The sequence below is a fragment of the Passer domesticus genome, chromosome 17 (assembly GCF_036417665.1).
Source record: "Passer domesticus isolate bPasDom1 chromosome 17, bPasDom1.hap1, whole genome shotgun sequence".
Lineage (NCBI taxonomy): Eukaryota > Metazoa > Chordata > Aves > Passeriformes > Passeridae > Passer > Passer domesticus.
This window is the reverse complement of record NC_087490.1, coordinates 10867771-10884989: the sequence shown is the minus strand read 5'-3', so window position 1 is coordinate 10884989 and position 17219 is coordinate 10867771. Positions and strand designations below refer to the sequence as shown.

At 44.9% G+C, this 17219-nt stretch overlaps 1 protein-coding gene across 4 annotated transcripts in view; it reads left to right on the top strand.

Moving 5' to 3' along the window:
• The window catches only part of MLXIP (MLX interacting protein), a 48379-nt gene that overhangs the window by 22757 nt on the left and 8403 nt on the right, over positions 1-17219 (top strand). For 3 of the 4 annotated variants that reach the window (XR_010348826.1, XM_064392849.1, XM_064392847.1), the window contains exons 2-13: positions 3553-3659; positions 3976-4061; positions 5313-5402; positions 5683-5724; positions 6789-6960; positions 7817-7906; positions 8484-8575; positions 8673-9342; positions 12161-12282; positions 13003-13189; positions 13910-14034; positions 16507-16605. Coding sequence is in view for 3 of the 4 variants with exons in the window: in XM_064392847.1 (XP_064248917.1) it covers positions 3553-3659; positions 3976-4061; positions 5313-5402; positions 5683-5724; positions 6789-6960; positions 7817-7906; positions 8484-8575; positions 8673-9342; positions 12161-12282; positions 13003-13189; positions 13910-14034; positions 16507-16605 (1882 nt within the window). In the remaining variant the exon portion in view is untranslated. The remainder of the gene's footprint in view (positions 1-3552; positions 3660-3975; positions 4062-5312; positions 5403-5682; positions 5725-6788; positions 6961-7816; positions 7907-8483; positions 8576-8672; positions 9343-12160; positions 12283-13002; positions 13190-13909; positions 14035-16506; positions 16606-17219) is intronic. The other variant, XM_064392848.1, reaches the window with a different exon arrangement.

Below are 17219 nucleotides of genomic sequence, written 5' to 3'. Positions count from 1 at the left end.
AAGTCACCCATCGGATGGTTTTCAGCTGCTTTGATTTGATTTGTGTGTGATAGTGAGGAGAACATGAAAGTCACCTGTAAGCAATTCTTCCAGCATTGCTTACATTGCTTCTGGCAGCAGCATCCCCTGCAGCATGCCCCCAGCAGCCTCCCTCCCTGTGCTTCAGCTCGGGCACTCTGTGCAGCACCAGCATTCCCACCAGCCGTGGCTGCAGCTGTCCTGGCTTGTACCGTGCTCTTGGGTCCAGTTCTCCCTTGGGATGTTCTCCTGCTCCCCTTGTTGGGAGCAGCATCCCTGCAGAGCTGCAGCAGCTGTTGGAGAGGTGGCCAGACCAGGGCTGTGCTGCAGGTACATGGTGACCATCCACCTGTTGGGAAGTTGCTCCACATTTGCTGTAGGAGTTGGCGTGGTCTCACAGAACTGGCAGGAGCAGCAGCCAGATGGTCTCTCCAGTTGTTTGGGTTTTTTCCTTGTTGTTGTTTTGCTGCTTTAAAATTTGAAGACTGCTTTCAGTTAGGCAGCTGCTCTCAGTCACAGTGCTGTTCAAAGTAATTGACTTTCCATTGACTTTGGAATTTGGAATAGTGTCTAAATATTATTGTCAGCTTCATGCTGATTCCTCTCCACTGAGGCTGAAGTCGTTTCACTTATGACCTCAAGCTGGACTTGTGTTTTGCTCCCATGGGAACTAAAAATAATAATTATTTTAAGAATAGGTTCTTAATCACTTCCTTCTTTTGATGTACTAGTCTTGTTTAGCATTTTCTAATAATGTAATTGAAAATATTTTAAACTATTTGTGTTTTAATTTCAGTTTTAATTAGCTCTTTGAAGATGCAAGGAGTGTACCAGACTTGATTACAGTTCCTTTTAGTCTTTTTATAGAAAAGCATTTGCTCTTGTTATTCTGAGTGGAGATTATTAGAGTTTTGTTGCTTTGGCAAACTGTCGAGTCACACAGAGCTGTGAAGAGATGAACATTAAGTTGACAGATTTCTTAGTCAAAGGCATGTGGGCACTTTGTCAGTGCTGGTGATGCATCAGCGCGTTAATCTCCTGTCTCCAAACTGTTAATGTACAGATGAGAAACAGGAAAAGATGGGCTTTGGTCTGGGTTTGGAAGGGAAGATAAGGAATGCAGTGGTTCTGAGGCAGAGCTGGCTGTGCAGTGAGCACCAAAGGTGTTGGGGTAGTTTGCAGTGATGGGAGAAATATTAAATAGGTGGAGATCCACTCTGTGCCCTGACACATGGGCTGGGTAACAGTGAGATGAACTAGTTGGAGATCTTGCCATTATCTAAAAGTCTTGAAATTTAAAAGTGGAGTCTTGGGAGATGTATTTCAAAGAGTGGTGTATAGATGCACTACTGAAGAGAAATAATCCAGAAGGATGTCCTCAATGTCTGTGACCATACAGAGGCTGATGGTACTGAGTGTCTTAAAGCCCAGTGACAGCACAAGTACATTAACAATGATTTTCCTATTTCTTGCTAATAATTTCTTGACATGGTTTGCTCTCTCTCCCAGTCAGTGAAGTTGCTTGCTCCAGCAAGTCTGCTTGTCTTGGGCACGCTCATGTTCTATTTTGTGTACCAAATTTTGTTTCTACTTTATTTTTATCAAGGACTGGTGTCCCAAAAGCTGCACCAGAGCCTTGTAGCATAGTCCAGTGTACAGCCTAACCCCCAAAGGGGCAGCTGGGCATGGATGGGGCTCACAACTTGATCACTTGCCTGTTCTCTTGCTGCTGGGAATTATCTTTTTAGTGCAGTTCATACTTGATCTCTGCATCTGCTTCCTTGTGCATACAAGAACATTGCAGTTTATTTTTAAAGAGGACGAGGAGGAAAAACAAAATCAGTCAGGCAGCAGTTCATCTACTGATGCATTGCTACAACCTGTTGCCACAACTGACATTTTATACAGTAGTAAAATGGAAAGATTTTATACAGTAGTAAAATGGAAAGAGCAGAGCTGATTTTCATTACCTATCTCTTGGCTGAAGCCTGGTATTTGCTCTCTGTTACTGTCAGAGTTGTGGGAGTACCTGAGTGTGAGAGCAGTTGTGGTGTCAGCAAGGGAGGAAAGAAATGGTGAGGCAAATATGTGGAAAAATGTTAGTTTAATATCCTGTTATTGGCAGCTCTGGCATTCTGGTTGCTTTTGTTTAGGCTGAGGACTTTTTACTTGTTTTTAGTCTTGCAAGTTTTATTAAAAGGTTTCTTCAAAAAGAGCTGCTGTTGGGAGGTTTCCCAGACCAAATAGGAAACGGGGAATTATCAGTTCTCCACCCTCAGGCTCTGTGCATGGGCTTTGCTGAGCCAAGGGAAGTGCTTTGCTCTTCTGTAGGATGTACTTCCTATTTGCACAGCGATTTCAGGGCTTAATGTGAAATGAGCTTTTAAGGATAAATAATCCCTCTCTGAGTTCGTTTGTACCGAATGTGTGAGGCAAATGGCCTGTGCCAGGCACTGTCTGTGCTGGTACATCCAGTGCCACTGCAGTTCATGGCAGAGACCATTCCTGACTGACCACGTGCTTGGGGGATCTCTCTGAGAGGGCAGAGTGTGTGGGTGACATTGCTCCTGCCACTCCTTCGTGTCCCTCACCCCTTGACCTGATGCTCATGGTGTGTCAAGGTGAACCTGTTCCCTTTGTTGTTGTGTGGGCTGCAGTTGGTATTGCTGGTCCAGGTCCCTCATAGCGAGGTTGCACAAACAGCACAGGAGACATAAACTTGGAAGATGTGGGGCTAAAGCCCCCCAAAACAAGACAGAAAACCTGGGATAGGCACGGTTGCTATGCTTTAATCTCTGTCTTGAAATGTACTGTGTTACAAGTATTTCCTACTTCCTCTGCCCTGTCAATGGTGTGGATTAATGATTCATGAAGGTGTGTTTTAAGGGCAGGGTAGTTTGTGTTTATAAAGTGCTTACTAGAGTCCCTGCTGCTTCTTCCTTTTTCCTTCCACTTCCCTTCCACCTCCCAGGAGCATTCATACATAAATCATTTCTTTTTCCAGCCTTGCCTTTCCTCAGAGAGGTTACTAGCCTGTTGGTACTCCTTTGTGCCCAGCTCTGATTACCAGCAGTGTAGAATTGGTGGATTGTATTTTTTTAATGGTCCAGAACTGGCATTTCATTCCTCCTTTCCAGTGTTACCAGCCTGGAAAACTGAATGGAACTGTATCTGGCTAAACATGCAGAAGCCTCCTAATTTTAAATAATCTCAATCCCAGTTGGTGGAAGCTCATAGGTGGGGATTAGAAAAGGTGAGATACTGGCAAAGAGAAAAGTGTGGGTGAAATTAATTTAATTCCTGCTGACATTCTTGAGACCAGTTGGGACAGTTCTTAATTATTTTGGAGGACACGTGAAGACTGGATTAATCTCTGGCTCCTGGTTTAGTGAGCCGTGGACAGTAAAAGTTGGGACTGGCCAAGCATGGCTTCATCTGTTGACAGTTCTGCTGGTTTAGGGGGATGCTTTGTCTGGAAAGGAAGGGAGAGAGAAAAACTGAAAGCAAAGTGATTTGTTGTCTGTTTTGTTGCAGCGGAAGGTTGGTTTCACCAAAATGGAAAAATTTTAAGGGATTGAAGCTTCAGTGGAGAGACAAAATCCGTCTCAATAACGCCATCTGGAGGGCCTGGTACATGCAGTGTAAGTACCGTGCTGGGGGCGGGTCTTCCCTGAGACAGCGGTGAGAGCAAGAGAATTGAAATTATTGTCTAGTGAAAAGCTCGGGGATCTGCTCAAGGTCTGATGTTCCAGAGGCAATGCCGTTGCATCAGGGCTTTCCTGGATGTGCCCACACTGAGGATGTGCTGGGCGCTCCAAGCGCAGCCCGAGATCTCCCTGTTCATGTTGTTCATCGGGAAGGAATCCTGGCTAGGCTCCCTGTCACCCCTTGCCACCGAAGTGGCAGCTCTGCAGGCCCTGCCCGTGCTCAGCACTCGCACTGCCGTTGTTGTTTCAGACCTGGAGAAGCGCAAGAACCCCGTGTGCCACTTTGTGACCCCTCTGGACGGCTCCGTGGACGTCGACGAGCACCGGCGGCCAGAGGTGTGTGAAACCCTGGGGGCAGCCCAGGGAGCTCTGCAGGTTGTAACAGGATTTTCTGGTCTGCTGGGAACAAGGGCAGCATAGCCAATCTGTGCTCTGGTTTTATTTAGAAGGAACCATTAAAAGCAGAGTGAACCTGGTTTTGTGAGTTCATCACATGAGGATGATCAAGGTGCAACCAGGACATTTGTTATCTGTGTAACTTATGTTAATGTTGTAGTTTAATGAATCATAAATCACAGAAGTACTATTTGAATAGTTAAGGTTTTGACAGCCACTGTGTCTTCTGACTGGAAGTTGGTGGGAAATCAGAGTGATGACTATTTTCAGGACTAAATCTAAGTGACCCTGGGAGAGTTTTCTATATTTTGTGTAATTGTAGAGGTGGTGGTTTCAACAGAACAAGCAATTTCTTTTTCTCTGTCGAGGTAGTTTCACAAACAGATCAAATATGAGTTTGTGTTCTTTCATTTTTGTGCTCCTGTAAACATAAAAGAAAACTAACATCTGCCCTCTGGCTCCTTGCAGAAAACCAGTGAGGCCCTTGATGTGGCAATATGTGGCTCTCTCTATACTGCATAACTCTAGAGTAATTTATAACTCAGAGGAGTTCCAGATGAGTTTGTGGAACTGTCTCAGGTTTTTGAAAGAACAGTGTTGATGTTTGTGTTGAAAGTGACCCTCGAACACCAAGTTAAGGCTCTCATTAGTCTGCTCTCCCCGACTTACACACTGCTCTGTGTGATACATTGAAGACCCATATCGTGTGATCCTTTTGTTGCCATCAGTGTGTGGCCTGCAAGGTCCCCCCTGAGCTGGACATCAGATTTCTATTGCTTTGTGTCATTCGTAGCAGCTTTTGCTTATGTGTGTGTCTGTGCATGTGGCCTTGTGAAATTCACAGGATATTGTGTGCTTTATATATTATATTTCAGTAAATTAATTTTAAAGGGTTTTTTTTTTGCCATTTCTTAACTCTTAGTTATGGTTGAGCTGCTGTGGGAGATGCTGACAGTGCAGTCAGACGTCACCTCGTGTTTGGTTTTTGTGGGAAAGATGAAGTTAGTACTGTCAGATCTGCTCTGTGATAGCTGAACTCTGGGACAGTGTGGGCTGCTGATACATGAGCTCAAACAGAATTAGCATGCTTTCTTTTGCATTTTTTATGCCTGAATATTTGCTTGGAAATGTATTGAATATTCAGCCCTTGTGTGATTCCGTGTCATTCATGGTATGTGTTTGTGTTCTCAGGCCATTGCAACAGAAGGGAAATACTGGAAACGAAGAATTGAAATAGTCATTAGGGAATACCACAAGTGGAGAACATACTTCAAGAAAAGGGTCTGTTGGTTTACATAGTGAAAGTAGTTTGCTTGAGTTTGATCAGTGTGTTGTTGCTTTTTGAGTTTTTCTATCACTTTTTCTCGCATGCAAGAGTACTTAAAACAGATGATAAGTTGGTACAGACATGCTCATCTGATTAGTTCCACTTAACTAAAAATTATTGTGCTGGGACTGATTGTGCATGATTGGGTCCTAAAAGTTTTGCAAAATCAGGTCTTCCACTGGCACATACAGGACCTATCCTGACTTCACCATCTGTTCTGTTCTCCTTTTGCAGTTACAGAAACACAAAGATGAAGATCTTTCAAGTTTGGTCAGGGTAGGTAACACCACTGAGAAGTGGCAACATTTATGCTTGTAGAACCCACAGTAGATAACCAAGCTGAAACGTGCAGTAGCTTGCTTTGATTACAATCTAAAGACAAGCAGCTTGCTTAAGGCTTAATTAAGGTTAGAAACCTTAATGTCCTGTGCCTCAGAGAGCAATGTGAGATTTGTAGCTTGAATTGGATGGAGGAGAGGTTGAATGTAAAGTGCTGTGACAGAAGAAATGGGAATCAGCATTGCATGCCCAGAGAGATCAATCTCTTTGAGGGCTGGCACATGATTTCATCTTGTTACTGAGTTGTAACTGGCACTGCTGCTTTGCTTGTGTAACTGGATCTGTGGAGATGTGGGAGCTGTGTTTTGCAGATCTTCCTGCTGTGCCCACAGCTCAGGCAGATAATATGCCAGGATCCTATAAAAGGACAAACTGGTTAAAGGAACAGTGGTATCACCATTTAGTATTTCCCTTTAAACTACCAAACCTACTTTGGGTATTTAAACTGATGATCAGAAGCACTGTTCTGCTGTTTTTGCAAGGCAGTGCAGTTTAACTCAGCCTGTAGTGAGGGATGGGTAAGCCAAGTCACATTGTGTTGTATTTTTCATGGGCAAAAAGTGTCTTGTGCAAACTCAGAGTACAATTACACTTCACTGCGAGTCAGAGTTTCAGATACATCTCACAAGACAGGAGTTGTTTTTTGCATTCTTGCTAGTCATGTTATTTTTAATCTTTATTCAAACCAAGGGATTGTTAAACTGGGTGTGAAAATACTTGTGTAATCAATCAAACAAGGAAGTGTTGTTATTTGGCTTATGTCCTTCTAGTCAATATCTGGGTTTTGGGCAAAAATCTTTCCCAGAGTGTTTCGGTATTTCAGTGAGCTGAAGTTGCTGGTGTATCAGAAACACTACTGAAGTATTTCAGTCCATTTGATGGCTCCTCAAAGAGAGGTTCTTTCTTTAAAAATGTGAAAAACGAGGGCCGCTTTTATAGTTATGCACCAGACTGCTTTGGCATTGCTAGGTAGCCTGACCTCTCCTCCTTTCCTTTGACAGGATGATGATGTGGTTCTCTGGCAAAAAAGAAGGTATGGCAGAGAAACCCCTGTCCCCATGGAGGAAGGCAGCCTCTTGGATGCAGACATGCTCATGTCCGAGTTCACCGACACCCTGTTCTCCACGCTCTCTTCACATCAGCTGGTTTCCTGGCCAAATTCCAGGGACATAGGTATTTGTTGGCTGTAGCTCTGCTGCAGTGAGAACCTCTACAAAAACTCTGGTTTGTTGCTTTGCTGCTCTTGTAGTCTTGCCTAAGAAATCTGTCTTCTGATACAGATAAAAACAGGTCAGGGAATGTAGCTGTCTTATGATTCTGTAGGTTATAGAATCCCACTTAATGATCCAAACTTAATTTCTGTCTTAGCTTCTTATGTGCTGCTCCCAGCTTTGCCCCCTAATGTTGCTCTGAATAAATCTTTAATGAGCAAAATTTACTTTATCAGCGATGAAGGCATTGTGATTTATCTCAAAGCATAATTGTGTGTGTATTTTTAAGGGAGTGCCTGTGTATTTGTGTTTGGCTTTGTTGGGTGGAACCAGTGCAAGTTTCATCTGTACAAACAATCCCAAGAGCTGTTCAACTGTCTGGAGGCTCTGACTGTCTCATGGGACAGCACATGTCCACTCTTCACCATCCTTGCTGCAGGGATGTCTGAGCAACTCCAGAGCAGCCATGGTTTACATGAATTGTACTCAAGTCACATGAAATGGGTGATGGTTTACTTTAAAATGCTCTGTTACGAGCTGTGGTGGATCAGGCTGTGCTTTCCAGCAAGGATGTGTGTAGTGCAGCTCAATTAGCCTTCAGGTTTCACCTCTTCCATTTTGGTAATTGAAAGTTTCATTCCCCAGTGGCTTTGATGCCTGGACTGTGCTGTAGCTCTGAAGAGAAGCAGATGCTCAGTTCCTTTCAGCAGCAGTTTTTCTGTAACATCTTGGCCAAGCCTGGCTGTGGAGTGTTTTATTCCTGCTGCTATTATGTGAGTGATGGGAAGTTAATCTAATCTGTCTCCTGAATTTTGCAGGACACTTAGGAAATGCTGACATGATTCAACCAGGGCTTATTCCTCTCCAGCCAAATTTTGATTTTATGGATACTTTTGAGCCTTTTCAGGGTAAGAATCATATATAGAGTTCATTAATTTCTTAAATATTGCAGTGATTTATGAACTAGGTTTTTAAAAAAAGTTTAAGTGTTACAAGCACCTAAGGTTTCCCCATTTCACACTTCTTAGTGATGAAGACATTTAACATTTTGTTTGTCCTTGAATGTTTTATGGCACTGTCAAGAATTCCATATAACACTAAACTACTGCTGCCAACTTTGATGGTTATGGATCTTCGTGGAAGTAGAGCTATATCTCTTTGCTGGCTCTGCAAGCAGTCTGCATCAGATAACTGTACTTTGTGGGACTCGCTGAGGATCAGCTCTTGGCTGTCTGTGTGTAGATCAACCTTTAACAGGACTGATTTTTGCATTGCCCCAGTTTGCATGAAAATTGAAGGAGTCAGCCCCAAAGAGATCAGTTCCTCTGAAGATAGCAATTCACTGCTCAGTCAACAGCAGTTGTATGAAGCAAAAAGATCATGGTTTCATTATTTGCTAAATAATACTGATATTCCTGTGAATTTTAGGATCTGTATCTTAAGTATGAAAAGTAGAAAATTAATAGGTGGCTTTTCATATTTCAGAATTATTCACGCCCAGTCGCTCCAGTAATTATTTCCCTTCCGTGTCTGCTGTCAGCTCAGCTACCACAGACAGCAGCAGCCACTCGTCCCAGGTAAGAGAGGTTTCAAACAGAAGGCTCTGACATGAGCCATGTCCTCTCAGGAGGAGTTCAGCCATGTCTGAGTCAGTGACATTTCCTTGTCTCCCAGTCTCCTGTCCTGCCGTCGGGTTCGTTGCCCAGCACGCTTCCAGCAGGGAACATCAGTGATGGACTGATTCCTTCCTCAGTACCCGCTCCTGTCATTCCTGACGTCGTTGCTGACCAGTGTTCCAGCATTAGAAGTGGGGGATCTTTCATCCAGCCAGCAGACTTCCCTCCTGACTCGTCTCTCAGCGGGCCACAAACTTTCATGTCAGTGTTCCCGACGCCCCTGCCGCTGCTGCAGCCCCCGAGCGCGCAGCAGCCGTCGCCGCTGCCCGCGGTGCCGCTCAGCTCCAGCCTGAGCCCCGCGCCCGCCGCCTTCGCCGCTCCAGAAACCCCCAAGTTCGGCCTCTGTGAATCCTCGGTCATCACTCACACGGCGTCTGCCACGCTGACCCACAACGCCCCTGCCACCACCTTCAGCCAGAGCCAGAGCCAGAGCCTGGTCCTGGCCACGCAGCAGCCGGGGGCAGGAGTGCCTTGTAACCTGGCCTTCCAGACTGCTGTTGTGCAGGGGCAGCCCCGGCCCCAGCTGCAGTCCCAGCTGACATTTGCACTCCCCAAACCTGTTCCTCTGGCCAGTGCTGGGACAAGGCCCAAACAGTCACAAAAAATAGTGCCTGCTCCGAAGCTTGAAACAGTGTCCTTAGTGGTAAAGAATGCCTTCATCACCCCAGGTGAGGAGCGCTGCGGGAGGATGGTTTTGTTTTCTGAGTGGGACTAGCAGGAGGAAAAGACCTTCTTGCTTTTCTTGCTTTACATAATAAGTTAAAATAGAACTTCAGAGTGTGTCCACGGAACCCTTGAATCCACTGGCTGAATGCAGTGGCTGCACTGTTCAGTGGGATGCTCTGGACTGCTGCAAGGATTGGAAGCAGTTTAGTTGAGTGTGAAAAGCTGACCTGCAAAAGGGAGAATCTTTTTGTATCATCTGTGATGGGCTGTGTAGCTCCATCAGCTCTGTGCTCCTGCCCCATAGAAGCCCTAGATTTAAGAGTGATGCTGTTGTGATTAAATGCCCCTCAGAGCACTCAGCCACAGTGGAGGAGGAGATTCTCCTGAGGGAGCTGGAGATCTTTGTCTCAAGCAGTCTAGAGACCCTTGAGATGCTGTAAGTCAGGAGTGGGTTTCAGGTTGGGATAGGAACACCTGGGACTTCCACACTGGGTGGGATTTGGAGCCACTGGTGCTGCACAAGGCAAAGAATAACAAGATAAGGAGCGAGAATTTGCTTGAGGTGGTTCTTGTAGGAAAGCTCAAGGCTGGAGCAGGACAGGCAGAGCACTCTTCTTGGGATTGTTGCAGTCTGTTTTTAGACTTGTGCTGGCTGGGGGCCAAGTGACTTCAGCCACTTGAAATGTGCAACAATAATTCAAGAAAAAGCCTGCCTGGAGGAATAATGTTAAACAGGCTTTATTAGGGAGTAGGTGTGTCTGCGAGGGCCTGACAGTGAGGTTACCCACAAAAGAGAAAAATCACTGTTCAGGAGAAGAACAGACCCAAGATGGAATTCTAGGATGCCACTGGGATCAATTTGGTCCATGATTAATAGCATGAGGTTGTTAATGGCAGTGCTCCTATCTACAGTGTGTTATAAACCAACAGTCCATGTACCTTCAGCAGTCAAGACATGCATTTCTCACCTAGTAAAGATTGTAGGCAACTCATTTGCAGAAAGCATTTGCTCCTGCTTTTCTCAGGGCTTCCTTGGTTGTTCCTCACCTCATACATTACTTTCCCAGTGCTTCACCATTTACTTCTAGACTGTCACAACCAGTGGCTTTGTTTCTCATCTAGATTAGTGGCATGTATTTGGGGATCATGGTGTTCCTAAACTACTGGGACGTCAAGCTCGGAGGACAAATCCAAGAATTTATATAAATACTAGGGCTTTATTTTTGGAAACAGAATAAACATCAGTACTTGTAACTGAGGCATTTATGCCTGTAATTCGTGTTCAGGACAAACAAATCATCTCCTGTAAAGCAATTTACATTATATCTTGTGTTAAAACTGCTGTGTTGTATAAGGACCCAAAAACCTGTACAGATTGTCTCATCAGGTGCAAGACTTCAATGCTATTACCACTGCATGATAAATGTGCTGATTTGGAGAGGAAAGTCTGCAAAAAATGCATATGTAGGACAGAAACATAAATCATGTAAAATGACTTCGAAATATTGTTGCTGGTTGCTGCAGGTCCCCAAATGTGGAAATCAGAAAGGCCAAGCTGTGCAGCAACATTAATGCACTGGTAAGAGTAGGCTCTTGAGGTCAATAGAGATGTCCTAAGTCCAGCTGAACATCAGTGAACAGTGGAAAGGCTGTGATTCCATCTTTAGATGTGGGAATGCTCAAAGAATGAACTCCCTGTGTCAGTGACAGAGCCACGCAAGGGCTGGCACAAGGTTTGTGCAATCCACAGGCTTCTCTTATGGAGAATGTGCAGAAACTCCAGTTGAGTCAAAACACAGTTGTCAGGCACAGGTGACGCTGTCAGGGAGGGGACACTGGATAACCCTGCACTGTCTCCCTGTCCTGCTGTGTGTGTCCTTCAGGGTCCTGATGCTGAGCTGCAGAGGGGCAGCTTGGCAGGGCCTGAGCTCTGCTGACACTTCTCCTGCATCATGACTTTATTTGTACAAAGGAGAGCTGAACCAGTGCAGCCAAGAGTGAAGCCAAATATGTTTGGTTCACTTTTATCAAAACCCAGACAGAAGCTGTGTCTTTGCCTGATTCTTCCCTTAGTGACAGTTTAGGATGGTCAGTCATTTTCTGTAGAGACTGGGCAAGAGCAATGTCAGCATGAATGCTGTGGTAGTAACTGCACATCTGCATTGGTTACATGGAGATCTTCACAGATCCATATGGAGACGTTTGCTGCTATTCAGAATTACCTCTAGCTGCCCAAAACTGCAGAACTCTTGGTTCTTTAGCATATATTGTGGGATTTTGATGCTGATTCCCAATCACATTTGGTTGTCTTGTGGTTGTGTGTCATCTAAAGCAGCTGTAAAGCCAGATAGTGAAAGAAGCTGGTAGGCTGAAGTGCTGAGGGAAAGGATTTAAGACACAAGAAAGCATGAGGTATTGAGTCATTGACCCTTCCTGGGTCAGCAGAGCAAACCTGAGACCCCAAAGTGGATGGAAGACGAGAGCTGAAGATGGTCCTCCTCCTGTCAAACCCAGCTCTGACAGAATGAAAACACTTTGTGTCTCCCTGAATTACTACATACCTCTGTAAACTCACTGTGAAACAGTGACAGGGATGCTGGAAAACTCAGAAATAGCTGGAGTGTTGAAGTCCTTTGTACTGAATTAAAGGGGTTGAGATTATTGGAAGACTGGTGGCATTTTATACTGCAGTGAAGTAGTACCAAATGGAAGCCCACTGATCCATGCCCATGTTTAATGACAAGTTATTTTGTACAACATAATTTCCATCTTTTTTTTTTTTGGTATCATTAACTATTCTAACTGAATTGTGTTCTTCAGCTGCCTTTCAGGGACAGTCCAGAGCTGTGATTGTAACTCCAGCACCTTTAAAAAGAGAGGGGATTTTGACGCCAGCCACGTCTCAGTCTAATGTTGCAATTGCACCAGCTGGAATTGTCAGAGTAAGGAGAAGAAAAAAAAATTATATATTTGTTTTCTAGGCCTGTTATTTGCAAGTAGTCAGAGCCATAATGTGCTCAGGCGGGTAACGAGTCCAGTAAATCATCTGTTACCCAATGTATGCATTTGTGCATTCAGCATTATGTTTGCTTGTTTTTAATGTGGCCACTTCATGGGCTTGGAAGCACTTTATAGTTTGACAGGCTCTGTCTCACACAACAGTAAGATTCCAAGGAGCCTGTATTCACAGTGCTGTGGATGGGGATGGTTTGTGCTTTAACTGTGCAGAAGCTGGAAGGAGCCCAGGGAGCTCACCTTTCCACTGCCATGTTGGAAAACATGCCTTGGGTATGTGAGTGGGTGTCCCCAGTATGTTGTGTGCAGGAAGATGGAGATAGATTTTAGTATATTATGCTGTTGATGTGTTGTAATACTGCTTTAAGTTATGAAAGGATACTGGTCTCCTGCCAGAAGCCTGACTTTGGTGCCTGCCAATTCCTTATATATTAGCCTTTGTTTCGTGTCATCAGATTGTTAATCATGTATTAATTTGCTAATTTTAGTGAAAGGCAAGGTAACAAATCTCTCTTTCTCTCTTTCTCTTTCTTAATCTCTTCTCCCACTTTATCCTTTCTCTCATCCCTTCTCTCCCTCTGCCCCCACACTGCCCCTCCTGCTCTTTCTCTCTGTTTTTCTCTGTGCTGTTTCTGTGCTGTTCCCAGGCTCCCGGGGTGACGGAGTTCCGTAGTAACATTCTGGTTGGTCCAGCACAGCGAGCACCAAGTAGTCAACAAAGCCAGTCCACAGTCTCACATCTCTTTCCTCCTAGTGTAGTCCAAGATGTGTTGGTGAAAGGAGAGCACATCCCTTCCCACTGTAGCAGTTCACAAGTTCCCTCACCTACACCTAGTAAGTTAGAAAGCTGTAAGCATTCTCTCCCCTGCACATGGAAGTGTGTTTCTGTTGGATAGGCAGTGTGTGAGTGGGCCTTGAGGATCCCTAGTTAATTTTTGAAGGAAAAGCTTTTCCTGCCCTTCTATCCCACAGCTTCAGTTGCATCCAGTAGTTTCCAATTCTTGTCTTAAATGACTGTGCAGCATCCCCACAGACTGGGATTTTGTGCTTCCTGTAAGTGGTTCCTTTCTAAAAGGATGTGCTGTCATAGTCATCAAGAAATGAAAGGCATCTGTGTAGGAAGTGCTGCATAGGTTTGTTGTTCAGTGTCATAGCTCTGATTTTGACTGGAGGATCTCAGACACAATCCTTGTAGGTAAGTGCAAAGACTCCTTTTGCATGTGCATTGATGGAGTGTTCCCTGGGCTGGTTCTGGTGGTAAATGGCTTGTAAGTGTCACCAGTCCTTTAGAGACAAATGGGGGAGCCCAGCAGGACAACGGAGTCACAGCCTGTGCATCCAACATGCCTTTGCTGAAATACGTGTGTGAAAGGACCTGATACCCCAAGCTTTCCCAGCAGTCCTGATGTTTTCTAGCATGTGGTTGCTGCATCAAACAGTGTAATTTGGTTGCCGACTGCATTTCAGTTCATTTCTGAGTAGAAACTTCTCAGCAGTTACATTTGCTACAGAAAATTGTTTGTTAATGTGTCTTGTGTTTTTTCCTTTCTGAAGGCCGGGACTGTCAGAATTCAGGCCAGGCTTCCCCCTGCACCTCTGAGCAGAGCCCCAGTCCACAGTCTCCTCAGAACAGCTGCTCAGGAAAACCTGCCACTGACCCTGCTGTGGCTGCACTTAAGGTGTGTGTCCTTTCCTTTGAGGGGCTTTTCTTTGCCTTCGTATCTACTTTTCTATCCTGATGTCTGAGCACATCTAGAGAAAGTTCTGCCTCAGGACAGTACCATATTTGCATGTCAGGCTTAGCTTGTTGCTGCATCTGTGCTGCTCTGTGCAATCCAAAATGTCTGACTCTAATCTACTCTGCTCCTCAGGGATGTGTCACCAGAGGGGCCAGCTGTACCTCTGCAGGTCATTGTGATGGTGACAGCAGTTCCTGCTGTGGCTCACAGGAGTGTTGTGACAGGTGTCAGTTTACATGACAAAGGTTTCAGGCTTAGTGTTCTAAACTGTGACTTTTTGCCATTGTTCTGTTGGGGCTCTTCAGTCTGCAGGGCTCTGGCCATTGCTGGAGGGGAAGTTCTTGACCTGCTGAGTTACTTAAATGTCTCCAGTGATGCTGTGCTGCTCCACAGACTGAGTTATACCTGTAAAACCCTTTGAGAATCACTGGGGTAAGAACTCGATGGTCTAGAGACAGCACCCTAGTGCTGGTTGTACCTCACACACAAACTGACCTTGTCAGAACACTTTCTGTGGTGGTATGAGAAACTTCTCCATGAAAACCCCATCAGAACAATCAGCTGTAACCCTCTCATTCATTCTCTTGTGGGAGGGAGCATTACTTAACAGTTCTGCAAGTGCCAGCCCCCTCCTGGCTTCCCTGGCTCTGTGTACCCTGTGAGTTGATGGCAGTTTGGTTATTCTAGGGCAGAAAGATAAGTTTAACACCTACAGCCTGTATCTAAACTCAGGTCTAGATCTGTTGCAGAGGACAATCAGAGCTGCCCATTGCTGACTGTGCTGCAAGTTACTCATAAAGGTTGGCAGGGATTTGCTTGGCATGAGAGCTCACAAGCTGTGGATGCAGCCTGTTCTGCTGCTAGAGAGTAAGGTAACAAAGGAACAAATCAGTAGGGCTGGCTGATGGTGGGAAAGTGGTCACTAGATGGAAAAGCAAAGGCACAGCTTTACAGCCATGTAAACACACCTGCTCTGACAGGAATTGCTTTGGATATGCATTGTTTGGTAACTCTTCTGTAGGACAAAAGAGAAACAGTGATATTTGCCAGGCTCCAGATGTACGTGCTTTTGTTCCTCTGTATTGTTAGTTAGATTAAACAGTTCTGTATTGCTAGGTGACATGGTTATTTCAGTTTGGCAAAGCATGGAGTGCACTGAAAATCTCAGTCCTGCTCATGGACCTGCACTTTCTGTGGTTTTGGGCAACCACTTCACTGCTTTATTACACTGCTTTCCTCCATTATAAAGTGGGATGATAGTGAGCTGCTGCCAGAAAGCTTCACTCTTCCAGGAATGGGTTCTCAAAGTGCAAACTCTGTTAAAGAAGTTCCTTCATCCAAATTTTCCTGTGGCAGACTCCCATGAAAAAGCAGTAATTGAGTGGTGCAGCAATAGGAACAACTTGGGTGGATGCTGCAAGAGAGGCACTCAGAACAAAGAAATCCCTGGGCTGTTAGTTATGGTCTGTGCACCTCCTTCACACGCCTGGCACACGCCTCTGTGTGCAGTGGGGATTTTCAGAGTCATATCTGGAGTAGTTTTGTTCCTTCCTGGCTCCTTTCTCTGTGTCCCTGCTGTGGCTGTGACTTGTGTAACCATCCCAGGGATGATCCCTGGCTGTTCCAGGCTCCAGCTGAGCTGGGCAGGAGCCACAGGGCGGCAGTGTGGCCCCAGCTTTGGGAAGGGATCCACTGGCTGCTCCTCTGTGCTGGCCAGCTCGGAGGCCTTGGAATAATCTGGTATTCCCAGTGCCTGAGCAGAAACTAGAGCTCCGCTTATAGCTTGGAAAGTCTTTTCTTTCTCTGGGCACCAACCTTGGGAGCTCCTGTCAGAGGTTTAGGTGGCTCCCCAGCCCTGGGATCCAGGGGCTGCAGGATTGTCCTGTGCCTAAAAAAGTCCTGCCAGTTGTTTTTGTTACTGATTGCAAGGTATTCTGCCACAGCATGGACCAGTTCTGGGTCTACTGATCTTTGTTCTTTTGTTAATATAAATCCTAAATACTTTACTTCCTGGTGACACAGCTGAAGCTTAGAAAGATGTGTAGGGTGTCCTTTTCTTTCTGCTAAAGCACTCCACAGACAAATGGTATCTTTCAAACATTTGTGTGCCTTGCTGGCAAGTACATCGTGTGCGTACTGTGCAAGTCCAGAACCTCCAGGTAATATGATATCTTTCAGATTTTGTCCTTGCCATCCTGACAGTGATGCTTAAAGTAGGTGCAGATGTCAGAGGTGGGTTGGTCCACAAACACACTGTCAGTTCATTATTAAGATTCTGGAGAGTCATTCCAGGGGAGACTGTGAATGCCAACAAGTGAACAAAAATGACACTGAATTTGAGTAGCTGAAATAATCACAGCAGTAGCACAGTAGAGGAGAACAGCATAGACTGAGCTGATTTTGTTTATGCAGAATCGAAGGATGAGGCATCTTTCAGAACAAAAAAGAAGGTCTAATATCAAGATTGGTTTCAGTGCTCTGAACAGCTTGGTGTCAGCCAACTCCAAGTCGGTAAGTACTGCAGCAGCACTTACAGTTTGATGTGAAATGTAAAAAAGAGCCATTCTAAAAGTCTTGTTAATAAATGTAGTTTATTATTTCACTGCTGAGTGGTCAGCTGAGCACAGCAGAGAACACACTGCTGGAACACAGCAGTGAGCAGAGGTAGAATGGCAAAGCTCAGGTAAATTCCTAGGATTTCCTTCACCATGGAGATCTCTGCCTCCCAGCATGGTCAGTTCAGATGATTTGGAAAATCTCATTAGGACCTTTACACCACCCAGCCATCTTTAAGAATCAGGGCCTTTTTTCCCCCTTTCACCTGTCATTTGTGCTTGGGTTCACAGAGAAAAAAATTCCCAACTAATTTCTCATTGTCCAAAGACTTTGTCCAAACTAAAAACTTACTCTGGCTACACCAGTTAATTTAGTTCACTAAATTGAAATACAGATATATCTGCACGACAAAACTTTTTGTGTCCTTTAAATACCAGTAGCTTTGAAACATGGAAAATGTGGAAGCTCTTTGTGCAGCATGTTGATTTGTTTTTATAATTTCTATAGTTTCAGAAATTTAGGCGATATGTTGTCAGAATTTCATTTCCTGGCTTGATTAGACTATTTGA